General features: G+C 42.1%; 1 protein-coding gene across 8 annotated transcripts in view; it reads left to right on the forward strand.

Annotated features, from left to right (window-relative positions):
• The window catches only part of NF2 (neurofibromin 2), a 101,859-nt gene that overhangs the window by 38,378 nt on the left and 38,725 nt on the right, over positions 1-24,756 (forward strand). For 5 of the 8 annotated variants that reach the window (XM_033233163.1, XM_033233161.1, XM_033233159.1 and 2 more), the window contains 6 exons: positions 735-857; positions 3,534-3,617; positions 16,160-16,228; positions 17,096-17,178; positions 20,013-20,088; positions 22,946-23,080. In XM_033233163.1, coding sequence (XP_033089054.1) covers positions 735-857; positions 3,534-3,617; positions 16,160-16,228; positions 17,096-17,178; positions 20,013-20,088; positions 22,946-23,080 — 570 coding nt within the window. The remainder of the gene's footprint in view (positions 1-734; positions 858-3,533; positions 3,618-16,159; positions 16,229-17,095; positions 17,179-20,012; positions 20,089-22,945; positions 23,081-24,756) is intronic. The other 3 variants (XM_033233165.1, XM_033233162.1, XM_033233164.1) reach the window with 2 other exon arrangements.

Here is a 24,756-nt window from a genome sequence, read left to right on the forward strand (position 1 = left end):
TCTTTTTTTTTTTTTTAAGACAGAGTTTTGCTCTTGTTGCCCAGGCTAGAGTGCAATGGCGCAATCTCGGCTCACTGCAACCTCCACCTTCTGGGTTCAAGAGAGTCTCCTGCCTCAGCCTCCCGAGTAGCTGGAATTACAGGCTTTCACCACCACACCTGGCTAATTTTTTTGTATTTTTCGTAGAGACGGGGTTTCACCGTGTTGGCCAGGCTGGTCTTGAACTCCTGACCTTAAGTGATCCACCTGCTTCGGCCTCCCAGAGTGCTGGGATTATAGGTGTGAGCCACCGGCCCGGCCCGCTAAGCTGTATTCTAACCCGGACCTAAATATTGGCAGTAGGCAGCAAGAAAAAAGAATAAAGGAAGATTCCACTACTTCAGATAATTAAAAAACCTTCCACCTACCATAAAGGACAGTGCCCAAGACTACTGAGTGATAAATTTCTAGTTTTTAACTATTCTGTGGCCCTGAGAACATTTATGCCTTAATCCTAGCTCTACTCACTTCTTGGGGCTATTGATTAATTTGTTTCAGAAACACCGTGGGAAGTGAATATTACCTCTTTATGACTTTGTGAATGCTTCAAACTGTAGAATCACAACTTTCAGGAAATGTGATAAATTTAGTGGGAAAAAAATTTAATGCACACCTTGCAAAAGCTTCTTTGAGGGTAGCACAGGAGGAAGAAATGCCGATATAGTGTGTTTGTCTTTTGCTCTGCAATTCTGCAGGTACTGGATCATGATGTTTCAAAGGAAGAACCAGTCACCTTTCACTTCCTGGCCAAATTTTATCCTGAGAATGCCGAAGAGGAGCTGGTTCAGGAGATCACACAACATTTATTCTTCTTGCAGGTACGTCAGTCCAGGCTACCCCCTAGTTCTGAGAGAACTTGCCCGGGAATGGTTGCAGAGTTGGCCTCAGAGTTGACCACAAACACCTTTGTATTGCAAAAATATTCTACCTCTGGAAAGTCGGCTCCTTTGGTTCTGTAATGGAAAAAAGTCTTCAGAACAGAACTATACTTGAGTGATGAAAATTGGTGTCAGATGAAATTGTGAAGGTGTGATGGTGAAGAATGGATACAAGTAGCTACCTAACTTAAAATCTCCTTGAAAATGGATCCTGTTTTCTTCTAGCTAACTTAAAAGTACTCAATCGTTTCAAAGGAAGGCTAAAGAGAAAGTCGTATAAAGCAGTAGTTCTTCCAAAAGTTTAAAATCCACTCTCATTAAGAGAGAACTTCAGCTGGGCATGGTGGCTCACGCCTGTAATCCCAGCACTTTGGGAGGCTGAGGTGGGCAGATCACAAGGTCAGGAGTTCGAGACCAGCCTGACCAACATAGTGAAACCCCATGTCTACTAAAAATACAAAAATTAGCCAGGCGTGATGGCCCATGCCTGTAATCCCAGCTACTCAGGAGGCTGAGGCAGGAGAATCACTTGAACCCAGGAAGCAGAGGTTGCAGTGAACCAAAATTGAGCCACTTCACTCCAGCCTGGGTGACAGAGTGAGACTCTCTCTAAAAAAAAAAGAGAAAACTTCAGAGTTCTAGTGACACTCAGTTTGTCCCCCATATGTGGTACTTCAGACATCATGCTTCATGCTATGCTGTGTCTTTAATTGTCCTGTTTCTTCCTTACTTCCTCATTAGATTGTAAGCCCCTTAAAGGCAAGGCTCATTAAGTGCACAGTAGGCATTCCATAAGTAATTGTCCAACCGAATTGAAGAAATTAGGAAATTCATAATTATAGGTTGACCAGAGGCACAGGGAGGGGAACTGGTCTGAGAATGAAAACCTTATCAGTTTCACTTATGTTCTTACTGCAGGTCAGAGTGGCTCCCCAGTTTCATGGCCAGTTTCAGTGATTGGCACGGGGGCTATTTGTGTGCTCAAAGGTTTCAGTAATGTAAAAGATGGCAATAGGGGCGTTAATTACGTGATTTCCCAGAGATAGATGGGTAGTCTGTCACATAGCCCTCCTGTAATTAATTTCAGCCTCAGTATATTGTGTTCAGCAAATATTAAGTTAAATATAATAAGACCCCCTAAATTCTTTTTAGAAAAGGTCTAGGTGTGTGTGTGTGTGTGTGTGTGTGTGTGTGTGCACGCAAAAGAGGTGACAAATTTATTTCGGATGTTTTCAAATCAAAGGGACACTCTTAGGCTGGGCGTGGTGGGTCACGCCTGTAATCCCAGCACTTTGGGAGGCCAAGGCAGGCAGATATCTGAGGTCAGGAGTTTGAGACCACCCTGACCAACATGGAGAAACCCCATCCTTACTAAAAATATAAAATTAGCCAGGCGCGGTGGCACACGCCTGTAATCCCAGGTACTCGGGCGGGGTTGAGGCAGGAGAATCGCTTGAACTCAGGAGGTGGAGGTTGCAGTGAGCCGAGATCACGCCATTGCACTCCAGCCTGGGCAACAAGGGCGAAACTCCTTCTCAAAAAAAAAAAAAAGGGACACTCTTCCAGTTTTTCTATAGTGTTGCTTTTTTTCCCCCACTTTTTGGAAATGAACCCAAGGGATTAGAAAGTTTCACTGCTTCAGAAACATCTCAGGTTTCATTTTCTCTCTTAAGAATGTAAAATTGCTTTTAAAACCTGAGAAGAATTTTTGTGTTTGAACGAAAGCACATAACTATCTCCTAGGTCCCAGAATGTCCTAATGTTGTAGAAATGGCTTTCTTGTAAGCACTTGGAAGCACTGCCTGTCTCTTGTGGGACTTTGGCTTGATTTTCCCCATACTTGAAATGTTAAGGCATTTTTATGACTGAGCAAGGCAGAATTTACTGCTTTTATGAATCCGGTGACTATTGACATCTGTGAGAGGAGAGCTGGTTTTCCTGTTGTGTTTATTTCAATGTCCCCCCTACCACGTCATGCCGTTGTCTTGCTTCTGTGTCTGGAACACGCCAAGTTGCACCATTCTAAGAAAATCAAGTGCAATGAAATATGTTAATTCAACATTATGGCTTAAGAATTATATTTCCTGGACCTCACGTGTACTTAAAAGTTGAATCGATCAAATTTTATTGCTTCCTTTTCCCTTAGAGCAGCACGTTGAGAGTGATGGTTTTTTTCTGCAGTCATAACTCAGTGGCCTTGGTGACTTTTGTCTTGTGTTAATACTTAAAAGTAGATCCATTTCCTCTGGGGCCGTGTGTATTCAAAGGGGCTGAGGCTGCAGTCACCCCCAGGGCTGCTCTTGACACTTCTTGGGTTCATGGTGCTCTGTCACACAGCCTCTGTTGTAACTACAGAGACCATTTTTACTCTTCAGCATTGATCATGAAGAGAAGAGATAAGGGGTTTTTATGCATAGCCGTCATACCAGTAACTTCTGTGACGGAACTCTCCACCTGTCTGCATCAGTAAAAAAATATTGTACCCTTTGTCAGAAAATTATTACCAGGCTGCTCTGGCAGCCCTCATTAGAATGCCGTGCAGCCATCTGTTGTGATCAGCCTGCACACCTCACTCCCACGCACATAGTGTCATGTCCCCCTTGTTGCTCCTTTCAGGTAAAGAAGCAGATTTTAGATGAAAACATCTACTGCCCTCCCGAGGCTTCTGTGCTCCTGGCTTCTTACGCCGTCCAGGCCAAGGTAGGCTCAAAGAAGAAAAATGTATTCTTCCTGGGGGTTAATTTGGGTTATGGGATCACTCCTATCTTGTCTTTCTTTGGGTTTTCTGTACTTCAGAGAGACTTGCCCCAGAAAGTGAGATGTTATGGGATTTGTGGACTTGGGAGAACCACTGTCGCTGTTCCAGTGTTTGTATGATCTTGTGTGTGTGTGATGTGCACAAATTATAAGTATCATTCTAATGAATTAGAATTCATTCTAAGTGAATTCATTCAGCAAGATGAATTTTCTGTGTAATCTCATTAGGTACATGTGGTTTATGACATTTACTGGACAAACCTTTTTTCTTTTTACCATAAACTCAACCATGTGGTACAGCCTTTCTATTAGCCAGGAAAAATGAATTTGTGGTCTCCAGTTTTAGCCAAACATGGCCTTTAGGTCAGAAAGGCCCAGGTCCTCACTCCGAACTCATTTGCGAACCAGCTGCCCTGTGTGACTCTACACTACACCCTTAGAGAATGCCCTGCTTCATCTGCCCCTGATTGACATGCTAGCTGTTCATGTGGCTGAGCACTGCAGGTGCTGTGGCCCACCAGGCCCAATTGAGCTGTCTGGTTAGCTGAAAATCGTTGACTTCTGTTAAATCACTATAGACCGGTTTTTTTCCCTACCCCCCTCCCCCCAGACGGAGTCTCACTCTGTCGCCCTGGCTGGAGTGCAGTGGCGCAATCTCAGCTCACTGCAAGCTCCGCCTCCCGGGTTCACACCATTCCCCTGCCTCAGCCTCCCGAGCAGCTGGGACTACAGGCGCCCACCAACACGCCCGGCTCATTTTTTGTATTTTTCATAAAGACGGGGTTTCACTGTGTTAGCCAGGATCGTCTCGATCTCCTGACCTCATGATCTGCCCACCTCGGCCTCCCAAAGTGCTGGAATTACAGGCGTGAGCCACCACGCCCGGCTTAGACATTTTTTTTTTTTAAACAAGACCAATGAGAGAGTCAGCCAGGGTGTTTCATGTCTCTCAGATTTTTCACTTCAGTTATATATCACCTTCTTTTGGTTTCCCTGCTCCCTGCCTTTCACCAGAGCACAAGATGTTGTCCCTAGAATTGGAATTCCTTGATTACTTGTGTGATTTTATTTTATTTATGTTTTATTTTTATTTTTATAGGGATGAGGTCTCACTATGTTGCCCAGGCTGGTCTCAAACTCCTGAGCTCAAGTGATCCTTCTACCTTGGCCTCCCAAAGTGCTGGGATTACAGGTGTGAGTCGCCACGCCTGGCCTTACTTGTGTGATTTTAAAACATAATCTTTTCGCTTATTTTTCTTTTTAATTATAGGTGTTCATGAAGCCATTTCCCTATAAGGTTAGAAAAATTAATAAAATACTCTTAGCTCACTTTTTGGGGTAGATTAATGCAATTTCAGATGAAAGCCAGGAAGTAACTGTCATTTGTAGGGGCAAAAGGCTATATGTGCTGGTCAGACCAACAGAAGCACTAAAGTCAATTTAATCATTTGATGGCTCATGTAATATTTGCTGAGTATTCACCAGGCCCGAGGTGGGGAGGGAGCATGGGAGTAGTTGACCGTCTCATAGGCAGTCACTAAAGCAAGTATCTGCCATCAGTGATTTGCCCAAGATCATTCAGACAATCTTGGGCAAAGCTAAGGGCAGAAGGGCGGAATTCATGGCTTTGGGATTGCATTTTGTGCCTCCAATATTCTACTTCCCTGAAAAATGAGTAATTGAGAAAACAGCAAATGGGCCCTCATTCAACTAAAACATATGCTTCCTTTATGCTTTGATCAAGAATATTAGCAAGAGGAAAAATGTGTCCTTTCAATCAGTATCACCCCAACAGTGATGAAGCAGTCATTGGCACTTTGATTAAATCCGAGCACTTCCTAGCCTGCAGTTGAGTTCCTTTTCACACACTTTCTCCCCATTGAGAGTAGACCCGGGCTCTCAAGGACACCACCTCTCTTTGAAGGGCTTCCATCTCAAAGGCTACATTTTCTTTCCATGGATTTTTGGGCCACAAATTCAAAGACCACCTGTAGAAAAAAATCACTTTTCAGGGAACCAGCAGATGTTTGCTTAAACAGATTTCACTGTAGGAAAGCCCTGCTAATTTGGATCCTACTAATTTGGAGATGAAAGTGATTCACAGGCAACATATGTGGCTCACATGGAGGAGGATGTTCTAGCTATTTTTTCCAGTGTAAATTTTAAGGATCTTACAAATAAAGGTAATCTATGGCTTAAAGTCTTCATTTGGGAAACTAAGGCTTACTATGACATGCTTCCAGTTTCTAGGACTGCTGGTTAATAGTTAAAGGATATCTGATTATAATATTAATAAGATCTCACTTGCCCATAGTGTTTTCTAGTTTTACCAAAGCAATACAAATGAATATTTTGTGCGACACTCAGTGTAGTCTTTCCGGAAGCCAAGGCTTGAGAGTATTATGCCTGTTTTGCAGATGAGGAATATAAGGCTCAGAAAGGAATTTGTGATTTGTCCAAACTCACAATACTTTTATGTTAAGCCTATTTTTATGAAATTTATAGCCCACTTCTCGATGGAGAGGATTTCAGGCCAAATGGAATGAGTGGAGCTGGGATGGGAACCCTAGTGTCCAGGCTGCCTAAGTTAGCACATTGCACTTGCCTCTCACTGTCTAGCATGAGGGAGGTCTTTGGGTAGCAAGCCCTGCCTTTCACTAAAGGCTAGTTTCATTTATATGATCACATTTGTCTAGTTTTTCAGTAAGTCATACTGGTTCCTTCCATTATATTCAGCTTGTTTTCTTCCACAACCTTTCTGAAACAGAAAGGAACTTTAGAAGTGTGGAAGGGAAAGCGAATTGAGCTCATTAACACATGGAATGTAATTATACACAAATGTATTCATTACAGTATTTCAGCTGTTGGAATGATATAGACACAGTTAATTCCAAAGCATAAAGAAACAATTACCCTCAAAGTATAAATACAAATACTCATCACATGGTTCAGTTAACAAGAACCATATTTGAGTTATGCTTGAATCAAAAATGTAGGCAGGGACCAGCACAGTGGCTCACACCTATAATCCCAGCACTTTGGGAGGCCAAGGCGGATGGATCACCTGAGGTCAGGAGTTCCAGATCAGCCTGACCAATATGGTGAAAACTCATCTCTACTAAAAATACAAAAATTAATGAGGTGTGGTGGTGTGTACTTGTAGTCCCAGATACTTGGGAGGCTGAGACAGGAGAATTGCTTAAACCTGGGAGGCAGAGACTACAGTGAGCTGAGATTGCGCCATTGACCTCCAGCCTAGGCAACAGAGTGAGACTCCATGTCAAAAAAAAAAAAAAAAAAAAAGGTAGGCAGGGTTTTTTTGGTGCAATCACATGACACACTAAACCATCTTGCAATGTTTAAGTCACCTGTTGGATTGTATATTGACCATTTGGTGTTGGAAATGTGTTCTTATTAAAAATGACTTTGGGAGAGAATGGCATATAATTTATGAATCTTGTGTTGCTGCATGCAGACTCCTAGTGATCAGAAGAGAGAAAAGAGTTGTGGAAGGGGAAGTTTAGTTTCTTCATACTCTTTAACGCAAATCAGGGACAGAGTACCAAAGTGCAATTGAGTTAGAAAATTGAGTATGTGTAAAGTATAGGTAGAGAGTGGCAAGAGTTGAGTCTGGAGAGTTATGCAGGAAATCAGATCATAAAAGGTCTTAACTTTATCCTGTGGGTGATGCAGTGAAGGGTTTATATTTTAGATAGAGCCTGTAGTGGCTGTGTGATGGACAGATTGGAGTGAGACAACTTTGGAAACAGGGAGACCCATTAAAAGGCTGTGATAGTTGCCCTGGTGATAGAATATTAGGTTCACACTTCAGGTGGTTGGTTGGATGGGGGCTGACTGATTTAAAAATATCCAGGAGATAAAAAGTTGATTAGATGGTGCTATACTCTGCATATCCCTTTTTTCATATCCTTTTTACAGAATGATATTTTTTCTCCCACTCAGCATCTACTTTGAGATGTATCCATGTTGTGTATATAGATGTAGCTCATTGTTTTAACTGCTGTATGGTGACCACTGATAAATATACTTAGTTTATCTGTTCCCCTTCTGAGAGAGAGGTAGTTTGTTTCTACCTTTTCCCCATTATATAAACAGTGCTGAAATGAAGATCCTTTTTATGTGATTCCTTATGTACATGTGCAAATGCTTTTTCCCCTTAAGGTAGGTGCCTACAAAAATAAATACATACATGTATACATACAAAAGATAGCTGGGTGCAGTGGTGGGCACCTGTAGTCCCAGCTACTTGGGAGACTGAGGCAGAAGAATCGCTTGAATCCAGGAAGCAGAGGTTGCAGAGAACCAAGATCACACCACTGCACTCCAGCCTGGGCAATGAAGTGAGACTGCATCTCAAAAATAAATAAATAAATAAATACATAAATAAATAAATAAAGTTAAAAAATATAAAATGGTAGGTGTCTAGAAGAAGAATTGCATAAGAGGTTGACAAAAGAGGTGAACCCAAATATAAAAAAAATCTTAAGTTGATAAGAAAAAGACAAATGCTATGAACAGGGCACGAACAGACACTTTATAGAAGAGAAAACAAGAATGGTCATAAATATAAAAAGATGTTTCATCTCACAAGTAATCAAGAAAAAGAAAAAGCAACAATAAGGCAACATTTCAAACTCATAAGATTGGCAGGGATTACTAGATTGGGTAACTATCTAGTAATCCCTAGATGTTGGTGCTCATTTACCTGCCAAAGGGATTGTGAAATTGGCATAACCTCTGTAGAGCACCAGGTGTGGAAGGGGCGGGTGGAAGTGAGGAGACACACTGCTGGCTGTTCTAGGTGGCTACTCCAGAGGAATCGCTGCACACACATCCTTTTCATTTAAAACTGTCACAACAGCTAGACCCACTTCATTTTTGTTTCTTTTTGAGACAGCAGAGTTTCTCTCTGTCACCCAGGTGGCACAATCTCTGCTCACTGCAACTTCCGCCTCCCAGGCTCAAAGGATCCTCCCACTTCAGCCTCAGCATATGCCATGCTAATTTTTGTGTTTTTTTGTAGAGACAGGGTTTCCCCTTGTTGCCCAGGCAGGTCTCAAACTCCTGGGCACAAGCTCTCTGCCCGCCTCAGCCTCCAAAAGTGCAGGGATTACGGGCATGAATCACTGCACCTGGCCCCATGTCATTTTCATTTGACTGCTGAACTATTATCTCATAGAAAGGAGGGACTGGATTATTTAAATATATCTTTATTGGTAGATATTTAGGTTTGTTTTTCTTTCTGTTATTTTTCTATTGGTGAAACAGATGCAATGGATATCCTTGAATATGCATCTTTGGGCATATATGAATAATATCTCTCTATAATAGATACCAAGACATGGCATAACTGGGTTAAAGAATAAGATAATTTAAAATGTAAGTAATGTGAAACAAACAAAAAAAAAAGCCAGACACAAAAGGCCACATACTTTATGCTTCCACTTACCTGTATATGAAATGTCCAGAACAGGCAAATCCATAGAGACAGAAAGTAGATTTAGTGGTTGCCAGGGGAAGGGAGAAGGAGGAAATTAAGAGTGACTGGTATTGGCCAGGCACGGTGGCTCATGCCTGTAATCCCAAAGTTTGGGAGGCTGAAGCAGGTGGATCACTTGAGGCCAGGAGCTTGAGACCAGCTTGGCCAACATGGCGAAACCCCATCTCTACTAAAAAATATACAAAAATTGGCCGGGCGCGGTGGCTCAAGCCTGTAATCCCAGCACTTTGGGAGGCCGAGACGGGCGGATCACGAGGTCAGGAGTTCGAGACCATCCTGGCTAACACGGTGAAACCCCGTCTCTACTAAAAATACAAAAACTAGCTGGGCGAGGTGGCGGGCGCCTGTAGTCCCAGCTACTCGGGAGGCTGAGGCAGGAGAATGGCGTAAACCCGGGAGGCAGAGCTTGCAGTGAGCTGAGATCTGGCCACTGCACTCCAGTCCAGGCGACAGAGTGAGACTCCGCCTCAAAAAAAAAAAAAAAAAAAAAACAAAAATTAGCCAGGTGTGGTGGCATATGCCTGTAATCCAGCTACTAGGGAGGCTGAGGCACGAGAATCAGTTGAACCCGGGAGGCAGAGGTTGCAGTGAGCTGAGATTGCACTCCTGCGCTCTAGCCTGGGGTGACAGAGTGAGACTCTGTCTGAAAAATAAAAATAAAAAAGGAGCCACTGGTACAAAAAAAAAAAGAAAAAATGAGTAAGACCTACTATTTGATAGCACAACAGGGTGACTATAATCAATAATAATTGTACACTTAAAAATAACTCCAAGAATGTAATTGGATTGTTTGTAACACAAAGGATAAATGCTTGAGGGGATGGACACCCATTCTCCATGATGTGATTATTCCACATTGCCCGCCTGTATCAAAACATCTCATATACCCCGCAAATATATATATACCTACTATGTACCCACAAAAATTAAAAATTAAAAATTAAATTACAACTTACAAAGGTTAAAAAATGAAATTAGGAGCGATGGCCAGTGGGTACAGGATTTCTTTTTGGGGTAATGGAAATGTTCTGGAATTAGGTAGTGGTGATGGTTGCACAACATTCTGAATATACTAAAAAACACTGAATTGTATACTTAATGTGGTAAATTTATGTATGTAAATTTTGTCTCAATAAAAAATTTAAATAGATACAGCCAGATCATCCTCCAAAAGTGATGTCATGATTTAACTTTCAATAACAGTGTGTGAGAATACCTGTTTTTCCACATCCTTTCCAACAGGAGATACTATCAGTCTTTAAAATTTTTGCTAATTGAGGCCGGGCGCGGTGGCTCAAGCCTGTAATCCCAGCACTTTGGGAGGCCGAGACGGGCGGATCACGAGGTCAGGAGATCGAGACCATCCTGGCTAACACGGTGAAATCCCGTCTCTACTAAAAATACAAAAACTAGCTGGGCGAGGTGGCGGGCGCCTGTAGTCCCAGCTACTCGGAGGCTGAGGCAGGAGAATGGCGTAAACCCGGGAGGCAGAGCTTGCAGTGAGCTGAGATCTGGCCACTGCACTCCAGTCCAGGCGACAGAGTGAGACTCCGCCTCAAAAAAAAAAAAAAAAAAAACAAAAATTAGCCAGGTGTGGTGGCATATGCCTGTAATCCAGCTACTAGGGAGGCTGAGGCACGAGAATCAGTTGAACCCGGGAGGCAGAGGTTGCAGTGAGCTGAGATTGCACTCCTGCGCTCTAGCCTGGGGTGACAGAGTGAGACTCTGTCTGAAAAATAAAAATAAAAAAGGAGCCACTGGTACAAAAAAAAAAAGAAAAAATGAGTAAGACCTACTATTTGATAGCACAACAGGGTGACTATAATCAATAATAATTGTACACTTAAAAATAACTCCAAGAATGTAATTGGATTGTTTGTAACACAAAGGATAAATGCTTGAGGGGATGGACACCCATTCTCCATGATGTGATTATTCCACATTGCCCGCCTGTATCAAAACATCTCATATACCCCGCAAATATATGTATACCTACTATGTACCCACAAAAATTAAAAATTAAAAATTAAAAATTAAATTACAACTTACAAAGGTTAAAAAATGAAATTAGGAGCGATGGCCAGTGGGTACAGGATTTCTTTTTGGGGTAATGGAAATGTTCTGGAATTAGGTAGTGGTGATGGTTGCACAACATTCTGAATATACTAAAAAACACTGAATTGTATACTTAATGTGGTAAATTTATGTATGTAAATTTTGTCTCAATAAAAAATTTAAATAGATACAGCCAGATCATCCTCCAAAAGTGATGTCATGATTTAACTTTCAATAACAGTGTGTGAGAATACCTGTTTTTCCACATCCTTTCCAACAGGAGATACTATCAGTCTTTAAAATTTTTGCTAATTGAGGCCGGGCGCGGTGGCTCAAGCCTGTAATCCCAGCACTTTGGGAGGCCGAGACGGGCGGATCACGAGGTCAGGAGATCGAGACCATCCTGGCTAACACGGTGAAATCCCGTCTCTACTAAAAATACAAAAACTAGCCGGGCGAGGTGGCGGGCGCCTGTAGTCCCAGCTACTCGGGAGGCTGAGGCAGGAGAATGGCGTGAACCCGGGAGGCGGAGCTTGCAGTGAGCTGAGATCTGGCCACTGCACTCCAGCCTGGGCGACAGAGCAAGACTCCATCTCAAAAAAAAAAAAAAAAATTTTTGCTAATTGATAGAAAAATATTTTTTTAAATTTGCACTTCCTTGATTGCTATTGGGACTGAACATCTTTTCATAAACTTACTGGCCATTTGTATTTCTTTATTCTGTGAATCAACCGTTTGTGACTTGCCTACTGTTGTATTGTTTGTCTCTTTTCTTCTTCTTTCTTTCTCTTTCTTTTTTTCTTTCTCTCGCCTGCCTGCCTTCCTTCCTTCCTTCCTTCCTTCCTTCCTTCCTTCCTTCCTTCCCTCCCTCCCTCCCTCCCTCTCTCTCTCTCTCTCCCTCTCTCCCTCTCTCCCTTCTTCCTTCCTTCCTTCCCTCCTTTCCCTCCTTTTCTTTCCTTTTCTTTTCTTTCTTCCTTTCTTCCTTTCCCAGATTCAAGTGATCCTTCTGCCTCAGCTGGGACTATAGGCGTGCACCACCACGCTCAGCTAATTTTTGTATTTTTAGTACAGATGGGTTTTCATCATGTTGGCCAGACTAGTCTGAAGCTCCTGATCTCAGGTGATCCACCCGCCTTGGCCTCCCAAAGTGCTGGGATTACAGGCATGAGCCACTGCACACAACCTGTTTATCTTTTTCTGATTGATTTGTAGACGTTCCATGTGTTACGGGTTATCAACCTTTTGTCTATTTTATATATCAGACTGGTCAATCTTTTTCTTTGTATGTTCTGAGTGACCTTTAAAATGCCTTTACCAACCGTTATTATATCGATACTCTGTTATGTTTTCTGGTATTTTTATGGATTTTTGTTTGTAGGTTTAAGAATTTATTGACTGGTGTGTGGGTATAGTAGGTAGGGGGTCTGTCTTTTTTCTATATATTTAGTAATCTAACCTTTATGTTTTGTGAAATCCTACTCAGAGCATTTTATTTCATTTCTCATAGTTATAGACAGAGGAAATTATTTCATATCCAGATAGAGGCTCCATTTAACCTAAGTATTGGCTCCACAAGTCTTTTAAATGGTAAACTCCTTGAATTTAAATTCAATTAGTTTATGTCAGGAGTAGGTCCAGGTTTTCTGGGTCTGAATTTTAATAATTTAGGGGATTGTCTTCAATGCAAGAGTACCAAATTAGGTGCAGGCCTATGAAAGTGCAGAGACCTGAAGTCCAAGCTTCCTTAGCTTCCCAGAAAGTTCACCCCAGTTACATTATCAGAATGCATCTGTTACATAAAAGGATGAGGAGCAGCCATCTCCATCCCTGGAGTGGTATGATTTTCTTTTGTATTCACCAGCTACCCTACCACAACTTCAGGATTTTTTTCTTCCGTTGTTTAAAGAGACATTTAAGAGCAGACACATACATCAAGGTGGCTTTAATGTTGGAAGCGGAGTTAGTCCAGTGGAGAAATTCTTTCACCAGGGTCTTTGCCACCTCTGCATTGCTCAAATGTGATGTATTTGATCAGTGGACTAGCTGAGAGCTTGGTAGAATAATGGGGATTGTTAATCTTGCATGCCTTTGGAACCTGAATTTACAACTTTAGCTTTGCATATCTGCTTGCTTTTGCATTAGAGCTTGGTCAGCACTGTTGAGAGATTTGCAAATGCAACTAACAGGGCTTTCTTTAGCATCCTACCCTTTCAGAAATCCAGGAGGCAAACAATGATCAATGTTGTCATAAGTAATGCAGAGGATGGCAATAATAATAATACCTGACTTTCACCACGAGCCATGTGCTATGCTAAATGCTTACCTGTGTATATTGTTTTACTTCATCCTCATCATCCCCTGTAAGGCAGATGCTCTTATGACCCTCACTCTACAGATGAGGAAGTTGAGGCTTAGAGAGAGGATGCCTTACTCAAGCCCTCAGAAGGGGTACTCCAGCACCCCCCACTTCCCTTCAAGATCCTCTAAGGCCAGTACTCTCATCTGACAAATAAGAAGACAGATTTGGAGAGACCTGAAATCTTTTGGACATCAGGTTGTATGTGTCAAGCATAGTTTTATTTATTTTATTTATTTATTATTATTATTTATTTTTTTTTTTTGAGATGGAGTTTTGCTCTTGTTGCCCAGGCTGGAGTGCAATGGCATGATCTTGGCTCACTGCAACCTCCGCCTCCCAGGTTCAAGTGATTCTTCTGCCTCAGCCTCCCAAGTAGCTGGGATTACAGGCATGTACCACCACATCCAGCTAATTTTGTATTTTTAGTAGAGACAGGGTTTCTCCATTTGGTCAGGTTGGTCTCGAACTCTCAACCTCAGGTGATCTGCCTGCTTAGGTCTCCCAAAAGTTCTGGGATTACAGGTGTGAGCCACCACGCCCGGCCAAGCATAGTTTTAAAAACTTTGCTGGTCTTATTTAATTCAATCCCTGTAAGAGTCCTGCAAGATAAATACTATTATTATTCCTGTTTTACAGATGAGAAAGCTGAGACACAAAAATTTCCAAGGTCACATAGCTACTATGTGAAAGATGTAGGATAAAACCTTAGGCAGCCTGCCTCCAGAGCCAGGCTCCTACCCTCACTCTACAGCTGCCTTGCAGGGAGTACTGTTAAAGCTTAGTACAGTTACAACTTACTACATCGCGTCTCTGAGCCTCCCAGAAGCAAAGAGATACCAAGGCCTTTCATTTATAATTTCTAAGTTATTTTTTGTTTTTATAGACAGAGTCTTCCACTGTCACTCAGGCTGGAGTGTAGTGGCACAATCACAGCTCACTGCAGCCTTAATCCCTGGGCTCAAGTGATCCTCCCATTTTGGCCTCCCAAAGTCCTAGGATTACAGGCATAAGCCATGGTGCCCAGCCTATTTTTTTAAATGAAGAAATGCCTAAACTGTGTTACAAAAACTGTGGCATATTTAAAATGTTTAAATTTGACAAATTAGGTCAGGTGCGGTGGCTCACGCCTGTAATCTCAGCACTTTGGGAGGCCGAGGTGGGTAGAACCCCATCTCTACTAAAAGTACAGAAATTAACCCGGCATGGTGGCATGTGCCTGTAATCCCAGCTACTCAGAAGACTGAGATAGGAGAATTGCTTTAACCTGGGAGGTGGAGGTTGTGGTGAGCTGAGATCGTGCCATTGCACTCCAGCCTGGGTGAAAAAGTGAGACTCTGTCTCAAAAAAAAAAAAAAAAAAAATTGACAAATTAATTCCCTTAAGATTCAAAAAAACAATGCAATACAATTCTGCTATTTGAAAGATAATTATGAGATTCAAAAGAAATATTAATTCACAGGGCTTTTACAGTTAAGGTGATATGGGAATGAGGCATGATTTAAAGTTAATGATGAATATCTGTGTCTATAGTTTTAGGCCACTTCATTTGGAGAACACACCAGAAGTCTTAACTTGAGGCTTTTTGAGAATGAAAGAACAGAATGAAAGAATTAGATTTGGTGGTATATAGAACCAGCAGCCTTGTGCCTGATCCTTTGTTTTTTCACTGTTGGTGGCTAAAAGAATAAATGTTTATAGAAGATTTTACTGAAGTACTGAGCTTTGTTGTTTTTGATAAAACGAAGAGCCACTGTACGCTGATTTATAAGAGATAGGCTTTGATTTTATATTCTACTGTATGTTTCAGTTAGTTTCTTTTTAAACATTCTTTAACTTTTGATTATTTCCTGATCAGACTTGAGTTTTCTAGGAAAGAAAGGAGTTTTTTTTTTTAAATCAGAGAATAAATGTCCAAGTCATTGTCCCCAGAGGGATAAATTAAAACGCAGGGCCTATTTCCAACCCCATTAGTGACTTCCCTGTAGCTTTAGGAAGATCAATTAACCTTTTACTCACTTCTTTGTCTGTACAATAGGAATGGCAGTGTTGTCATCAGATTTTTCCAAAGTATTTTTCAGAGACTTGAGTGAAAGGTATTAAAAATACTGCCTGCATTATTCCTGGATCCCCCTAGTAATGGGCTCCAATTACCAGTCACTTAGAAGAATTTGTAGGTAGGACTCTTACCATATGTTGCTAATCACAACTTTCACAGTTATGATTTGGTGTTTTAATTGAAAAGCTACTGTTTTGGAAGTGACTGCTTTCTCTGAGGGTTAGAAAACATGCCCACATTTCCATACAAATGTCACATTCTTATTAGCACATCACCCATCTATCTTTTACAGGATTATGCAACTCTATTCATAGATATAATCAGCTTTGTATTTTCATTCAAGGATAACAAACTAGCAAGGTTGAAATCTTGACTTGTCATCGGAATTGAATTGCTCCCTGGAGCTGGGAGGGAATGAGATTGGTCCAGCTCTGTTCAGAAATGGCAATTGTCTTTAGAATCTCAATCGCCTGCTCTCCCTTTCTTCTTTCCAGTATGGCGACTACGACCCCAGTGTTCACAAGCGGGGATTTTTGGCCCAAGAGGAGTTGCTTCCAAAAAGGGTAAGAGATTAAATACCCTTTTCGGGAAGACATAGCAGATATGTGGTCTAGAAGAAAGCTAACCAAAGGACTTGAAGGAATATTGGAAGTACATAGCAATTTAATTTTAATAAATATTTTGTAATCTCCAATGAAGAGTGTGGGATCTCTGTTAAGGATATTAAAAAGCAAAGGTTTGTGGAGTTAGTTTGGGGTCACCAGGAGTAACATGGCCTGTAAATGTATTTTCTAGCATGGTTGTTTTTTTAAATGCAGTTGAGCATCATTGATTCCCAAAGAGGAGGCTGGAGCAGAGTGTATTCAGCTCAGGGAATTGAGCTGTTTGCAGTGGCGAGAGGTGGATAGAGGAGATGAGGTAGGGGTGGGCATTGTGGTTTTTAATCCTCAGCGTTGTTCATCTTATTCATTAGCCACAGACGCAGGCCTGCCCTCCCTTTTGCTCCTGCCGATTTTATAGCCCCACTCATCTGTCACTGGGTAATAAAGGCCCTTTCCTCACCTCTCGCTGCCTTTACCTGTCCCTCGATGGCTTCTGAGCACGTGAAGGTCTGAGATGAGTAAACACTGCTTCTGACTGAGCTCCACTGTCAGAGGTGGTCTCTGGGATGTACCACCCAGGCAGGGAACAGGGGTACTGCCAGATGAAGGATGCACCTAGGTCTGAGTTATCATGCAGCTTTCTGAGTTGCTCCTCCAATAAAATGGTGCCTTATTTACACGCCCTTTTTGTGTGTGACTGTCTCCCTGGGTGTAGCTTTTTAAAAATAGCTTTACTGTTTTGTAAAAATGATGCATAATTATAAAAGTGGCAAAAATACCAAATTTACTTCATGTGTAGGTTTTTTATTTTGCTCTATTTTTTGGTAGGTAATAAATCTGTATCAGATGACTCCGGAAATGTGGGAGGAGAGAATTACTGCCTGGTACGCAGAGCACCGAGGCCGAGCCAGGTGAGGCCCATTCATTGTTGGTTTACATTCCTTTATGGGCTTTTTTATTTTCATTTTTTGCCTTAAAGAACTGCAAAACTAGGGCATGCTTGTTGAACAAAATGCAGTACTGAAGTCTATAAAAGAAAAAGGGAGAGCTGGGAGTAACCTTGGTCTTCAGTTTTGTGTGTGTCCTTTTCTAGTACATGTGACATAAAGTAGGTATGTGTACTGCCTATCAGGATATATAGACCTATACTCATGGGTAATTAAGTTTACTTTTTTTTTTTTTTGAGACGGAATTTCACTCTTGTTGCCTAGGCTGGAATGCAATGACGTAATATCGGCTCACCGCAACCTCCACCTCCTGGATTCAAGCGATTCTCCCGCCTCAGCCTCCCAAGTAGCTGAGATTACAGGCATGAGCCACCATGCCTGGCTAATTTTGTATTTTTAGTAGAGACAGGGTTTCTCTATGTTGGTCAGGCTGGTCTCGAACTCCTGACCTCAGGTGATCTGCCCACCTTCACCTCCCAAAGTGCTGGGATTACAGGCATGAGCCATTGCGCCTGGCCCAGTAATTAAGTTTAATTTGAAGATTTTTTTTTTTTTAGAGACAGAGTCTTGCTCTGTTGTCCAGGCTGAAATGCAGTGGTGCCATCTCAGCTCACTGCAGCCTTAACCTCCTGGGTTCAAGCAAGCCTTCTGCCTCAGCACCCCCAGTAACTGGCACTACAGGCACATGCCACCATGCCCAGCTAACTTTTCTGTTTTCAGTAGAGATGGGGTTTCACCATGTTTCCCAGGCTGGTCTTGAACTCCTGGGCTCAAAGCAATTCGCCCACCTCGGCCTCCCAAAGTGCTGGGATTAGAGGCGTGAGCTGAGCCACTGTGCCCACCCTTAATTTTAAGAATTCTATTGTATGGCTATCCTATTGCTTTTGCATCCATCCCTTTATTGATGGCATTTGAGTGTCTGTAGGTTTTTCACTTTTACAGAAATTTCTGCAGTGCACAATCTTTTATTTTTATACAATTGTATGAGTAGTTCTAAGGATATATTCTTTAAAACAATTGTTGGGTCAAAGGATGTGAGCATTTTGCATTTTGACAGGTACCACCAAATTGTTCTCCAAAAAGGCTGTACCTGTTTATACATGCCTGTCGACAAGTGTTATGAGAGTGTCCCACCCCCCACCCCAGTCTATCCTCAACACTTGTTTTTATCAATCTAATTTTTGTCATCTAAAAAGTGAAAACTTTTATCTCATGTTAGAATTGCCATTCCCTTGATTAGGAATTGATCATGTTTTCATTAGCCTTTAACATTTTTTTCTCTTCTTCAAATCAGTTTCCTAACACTATTTTTTTTTTAAACTTAAGTGCAACATGCATATGGAAAAGTAGACAAATTATAAGTATACAACTTGATCAATTGTCGTAAGGTGAAAACACCATGTAACACCAGAGGAAGAAATAGCCTATGTCTTCCCACCCTCAGTTCCCCTTTCTTCCTCCCCAAAGGCAACCAGTCTCCTGATTTTTAATTCCAGATTGGTGTTGCCCATTTTAAACTTTGTATTCTGTTTTTTGTGCCTCCTTTTACTCAGCATCATATCGTCAGATATGGGTTTGTGGCATGTGGCAATAGTTTTTTCATTTTCATTGCTGTATAGACTTCCACGGTATTAGTATACTACAAATTATTTATTCATTCTACTGATGATGGATATTTAGGTTGTTGGGTTGTCTCCTGTTTTTTGCTGTTACAATAGTGTCAATTTCCCAAAGTAATTGTACCAATTCACATCAACGTGTCTGATTTCTGATTTCTCCACCTGTTCACCAACACTTGGCATTCTCTCAGGATGGGTTTTTAATATTCACTTGAGAGCATTTGGAGATTGGAGAGAGAAGGAAGAGGACAAGGTCATAGGAAGACTTGAGTTAAAATATTTCAGTATGATACCTGTTTGGGAGTTTTCTGCAAGTTATTGCTACTTCAAGAGCTTACTTTAAATTATAACTTAGGGCCGGGCGCGGTGGCTCAAGCCTGTAATCCCAGCACTTTGGGAGGCCGAGATGGGCGGATCACGAGGTCAGGAGATCAAGACCATCCTGGCTAACACGGTGAAACCCCGTCTCTACTAAAAATACAAAAAACTAGCCGGGCGAGGTGGCGGGCGCCTGTAGTCCCAGCTACTCGGGAGGCTGAGGCAGGAGAATGGCGGGAACCCGGGAGGCGGAGCTTGCAGTGAGCCGAGATCTGGCCACTGCACTCCAGTCTGGGCTACAGAGCGAGACTCCGTCTCAAAAAAAAAAAAAAAAAAAAAATTATAACTTAGATGAAGGTGATCTGACTTGGGTTTTACTACCCAGATAGCTCTTGCCCTAACCTCCAACAATACTCAGGAAGCTTGCAGAAAGAGAGCTGTTTCACTTCCAAAACCTTTCAGGTAAAGAAAGTACACAAAGGAAAAGCAAGAACTTAAATAAAATTCGAACACCCAAATCTGTTTGAGGGTGAAAGATAACATACCGCACACTCTTCTTGAATTACTTGAGACGAGTTTACTGTTTACCAAGGGCAAGGTGGGAAACTAAGGCCAAGAAACACCGTGATGAGTCTGTTCTCTGACTCTCTTTTGATGGGGATGGGAAATTCTGCTTGACCTCAGTGTGTTTAATAGACTCAGAGCTGGGCAGAGCTTTGCTGGTATCTGCTGTGGCTTTTGTCTTCTGGCAGCGACGTGGCTCTAGAGGAATGGCAGGGCCAGAATGCCTGGTTTGGTGCCCACCCGCTCTCCACCCATCTCACTTAGCTCCGATGACAGTGTCTTCCATTCTCCCCACAGGGATGAAGCCGAAATGGAATATCTGAAGATAGCTCAGGACCTGGAGATGTATGGTGTGAACTACTTTGCAATCCGGGTGTGTTGAAACCTCTCTGAGCTCCTTGTGTAGTAGAATGAGGGCCAGACTGCTAAAATGGTTACTTCTTCATTCCAAGGTGATAGATTCTTTCATGGTTCTATGGTAAAGAAGAAAAGAGGAAGGAAAGATAGGTCTTAGTGCCTAACTTTCTATTTTTGGATTTCAATTAGATCATAGGTAATTAAGTGTCACTTGAGCCTTGGGGGACTTGGACCTGGTTCTGCTCTCAGCAGAAACCTGTTTGAATGCTCTGAGTGTAAGATTTGATTATTTCTGGCTCTCTGAGATCTCAGTCCACAGGGAACACCAGTAAGTACTTTCCCCCTCCACCACGCAACAACCCCTGCATCCCCACCCCAGCCCCAGGCACTAGGAGAGTAGATCTGCCTTTATAGATTACTGATTTGTTTGGGATTCTCACTATGAGGCTAATTGGTTTTCTATTCAAAACATTAATAGTCTGCTGTCTGCTGGGAACCCACTGCTTCTGCAGGAAGAGGCATTTGTGTGCAGCCCAGATCTGGGCCTTTGGAATGTCTTTCTCCTGTGGGTCAGTATCTGGATGCAGTGTATAAGCAGCTTCTTCCAAAGGGATGCATGCGATTTGCCAAAGCATTTCACTGTGGACTCCAAACTGCAGATGAGTAGATGTTAAAACAATCAGGCGGGTCCACCTTTATTTTCATAGTAATGCTTTGCTTTCCCTTATTGGGTTCCTACAGTTATTGTATTAAATTCAGGTAAATTGAAATACATTTTAAATATTCTAGGATAGCTTTCTACTTAATTTGTATTTTGTAAATATGGATTTGTATGGATTACTCTGCATAAGAAAATAAGGCACACTTAAAGTGCCTAAAAGGTGCTCCATCATAGTACAGGAAGTTCTTTTCTAAAGTTCTATCAGTTTGTATTTGCTAATTGCTTGGTTTCTTTAAGGTCAAACTAATGTAACACATTTCTGTGGTTTTGTCAACTCAACTCCTCTTGCCCCATGTGCTGGCCACCTAGATTCTAGAAAACTAAAGTTTTATAATCCTTAGAAAACAGCTTTTTGGTTTTTGAAAATCTTTTTTGTTTTTTAGTGGTGGAGTTTTGCTATATCACCCAGGCCTGCTAGGCTCAAGTGATCCTTCCACCCCAGCCTTCCAAGTAGCTGGGGTGTGTACCACTGTGCCTGGCTGAAAAAGTTTCTTATTAGGGAATATTTCTACATCAGTCAGACTAATGGATACTGTTTTTTGTGTATGTTTCCTATATTGAGCAATAGACAAAGCTACTAGCTATTTTAGTGTCCTTTATGCTAAATTTCCTGAAATCTCACCATTAACTAAGGAAGATGTATGCTTAAAACAGTTTAAAAGGGGATGCTTTAGTCCCCACCTCTCTCTGTTGAATCTCTAGAAGTGTTGGCATCATAATGGTAGGAGGTAGAAGCTTGAATCTTTTTTTAAAAATTTAAACTAAATAGAAACACAATGAAACATCTCATTTTCCAAAATGTACTGCAGATTTAAAAGTACAAAGCCTCACTTCTATTAATGCAGTAGCTTTCTTAGCTTTGCGGACAAGCAGAAGAATCTCTCGTGGTTTGATGATAGCGTCTGACTTTGGGATGTTAGGAGTAAAAAGATTTACGCTGGAGTACTCACTCCTCTATCTGATGTCTGCTGTTAGATTGGTACTTCTCTTCGCGGTCCCAGTACCTTCTCAGTTTACAGATCTGTTTTTCTGCCCTTGAGTCTTGGTTCAATTTCCGTTATCAGCAAGGGGTCAGGAGCTGTAGTATCCTTGTGCAGCCAGTTTCCTTCCACTCTGTCCTTAGCAGGGTCAGTGCTGTGGGAGCCCAGGGCACCCACCGCGGGCTACTCTGATTGCTGGCCAGGACCGCTGTCAGGGGCAGAGCATAGGTACGGTTTTTAGACAGCTTTGTTGATGAATAGAATTCCTTTTGATAATGTGTTTCCCAACATGCAATTATTAAAAATTTCAAACTTACAGGAAAATTGAAAGAATTTTTCAGTGAACACCCATATATATGCACAACCTAGATTCTACAGTTGACATTTTACCAGACTTGCTTTATCACATGAAGACTACATTATATCATAAAATGAGACCATCCAGTCCCAGGCACTGAAAATTTTCTTTCTAGTAATCCAACAATGGTTTCTTTAAATACAAGAAATCATTAAACCTATAGGGTTTTTTTTTGTTTGTTTGTTTTAAGTCTCTCTCTGTTGCCCAGGCTGGAGTGCAGGGGCGCCATCTCGGCTCACTGCAACCTCCACCTCCCGGGTTCATCCAGTTCTCCTACTCAGCCTCCTAAGTAGCTGGGATTACAGGCACGTGCCACCATGCCCGGCTGATTTTTTTTTTTTTTTTTTTTTAAATTTTTAGTAGAGATGGTGTTTCACCATGCTGGCCAGGCTGGTCTCAAACTCCTGACCTCGTGATCCACCCCCCTCGGCCTCACAAAGTGCTGAGATTACAGGCATGAGTCACTGCTCCCGGCCTAAACCTATGGGCTTTAATTCTAAACCTATGATAGCCTGGTTATTTAACTAGAGGGAACAACACTGACGTTACTCCTCCTTTAGCCATTGAGCCAGTGACAGAAGCCCTCAGTGATTGTTCTGAGGGACCCAGAAGTCACAAGAATGGAACAGTTTTGCTTCTGCCTGCCCCAATTCAGAAAGCTGAAATCTTCTTGGTTTATAAGATAGCTGTGACTTCTGTTGGGACCTGCTGAAACTTGTCACATGTGACAGTGTGTGCCAGATTCTTTGGAAGGTTGAATAAAATTTTGAGCCTCAGCTGGAGCTTACAGTGGCTGTTCTTATTGGATCCACAGAATAAAAAGGGCACAGAGCTGCTGCTTGGAGTGGATGCCCTGGGGCTTCACATCTATGACCCTGAGAACAGACTGACCCCCAAGATCTCCTTCCCGTGGAATGAAATCCGAAACATCTCGTACAGTGACAAGGAGGTAGGACATGTCTGTACTGCAGATGCCACTAGTGGCCCAGGGGTCCAGCAAAAGATCTTTCCCCATCTGCCCCCATCGCTGGAGCCTCCCCAGCCAGGGCATCTCCTTGTTATTCGTAGAATCCTTTAATTCTCAGGCTTTGAGGGTGCGGTTGTTGATTTTCGAAGTATTTACAGAACAGTATTGGCATCAATAACCCCACTATGACTAATAGGAAACTGGGAAGCTCAACTTGCCAGGGAGAAACCCCAAAGAATAGTAAACGAAAACAGTAACATTTTCTCATTACTTGGCTTTCTATTTCTGTCAATAAATTCTCTTTGTATTTTTTTTTTTTTTTTTTCTTTTTTAGAGACAGGATTTCATTATGTATGCCCAGACTGGATTTGAATCCTGGGCTCAAGCAATCCTTCTACCTCAGCCTCCTGAGTAGCTGCTACAGGTGCGCGCCACAGCACCTGGCTTAAATTCCCTTTGAATTTTAAGTGTGGTCTTTATTGAACTTTCTTTCTGTGTCCAGTGCTTGATACATGTGGCAGAGAAATATATATACACACATATACACATATGGACATATATGTGTTTTGTGAGCGTCTCTCTCAGTAATGATATAAATAAGTATATTAGGTTAATATACTTACAAGAATTCCAAAATAATTAAGGTTGAATAACTTAGACAAATGCTCTTAGAATTCAAATATTTCCATATAGGGTGGTGACTTTTACCAAAAAGGTCCCATAATGTATAATCTTGTGTTTACTCATCCATCCATTCATTCATTCACTCATCCATTCATTCATTCTTCATTCATTTTATTTTATTTTTATTATTTTTTGAGACAGGCTCTCATTCTGTCACCAAGGCTGGAATGCAGTGGCACATGATCAAAGCTCACTGCAGCCTGATCCTCCCTGGGCTCAGGTGATCCTCTCATCTCAGCCTCCCAGGTAGCTGAGACTACAGGCATGTGCCACCACACCTAGCTAATCTTTTGTAGAGATGGGGTTTTGCCACATTGCCCAGGCTGGTCTTGAACTTCTCGGCTTGAGCAATCTTCCCACCTCAGCCTCCCAAAGTGCTAGAATTATAGGTGTGAGCCACCGTGCTCACCTATTCTGCATTAATTTTAAAGGAATCATTGAGCATCTGCTTTGTGTTAGATTTCATGGGGGAAACAAAGATGTAGAAAATCCAGTCTTAGCCTTCAAGGAAGTCAAGTAACTACTCACCTGCTATCATAAATAAGTGCCGTGGAAGAGACATGATGACAACAATGTAGTCTTCCATATAGAAGCACTTTCACCCTGACCCTCTGAATTTAATCTGTCCAAGAACACTGCTGTAAAGGCAGGGGTTGTGTTGTCATTATCTCTGTGTAACATCAGGAAGCAGAGACACAGAAGGATCCAGTGACCTGTGTCTGAGTGAAGTAGCAGAGGGTAGGAGCTGGAGTTGCTGATGCCACAGCCCCTGCCTTTCAGGGAGGCCCAGAGGCTGAGCCCTGAGAGCACAGGGGCACCAGGGAGAGGGAGGCTCCACTCAGTGACCTCCTGGTACCTGCACAGCCAGGACACAGAGTAGAGAGTGAAGAACAGGAACAGCTTTTGTTGCTGCCTGCAGAGCCCCAAACCTGAGCTTATTTCCTATTTTCTGTTTCTTCATGACAACTCAAGGA

This window comes from Trachypithecus francoisi, unplaced genomic scaffold (assembly GCF_009764315.1).
Source record: "Trachypithecus francoisi isolate TF-2019V2 unplaced genomic scaffold, Tfra_2.0 Lachesis_group14, whole genome shotgun sequence".
NCBI classification, from domain to species: Eukaryota; Metazoa; Chordata; class Mammalia; order Primates; family Cercopithecidae; genus Trachypithecus; species Trachypithecus francoisi.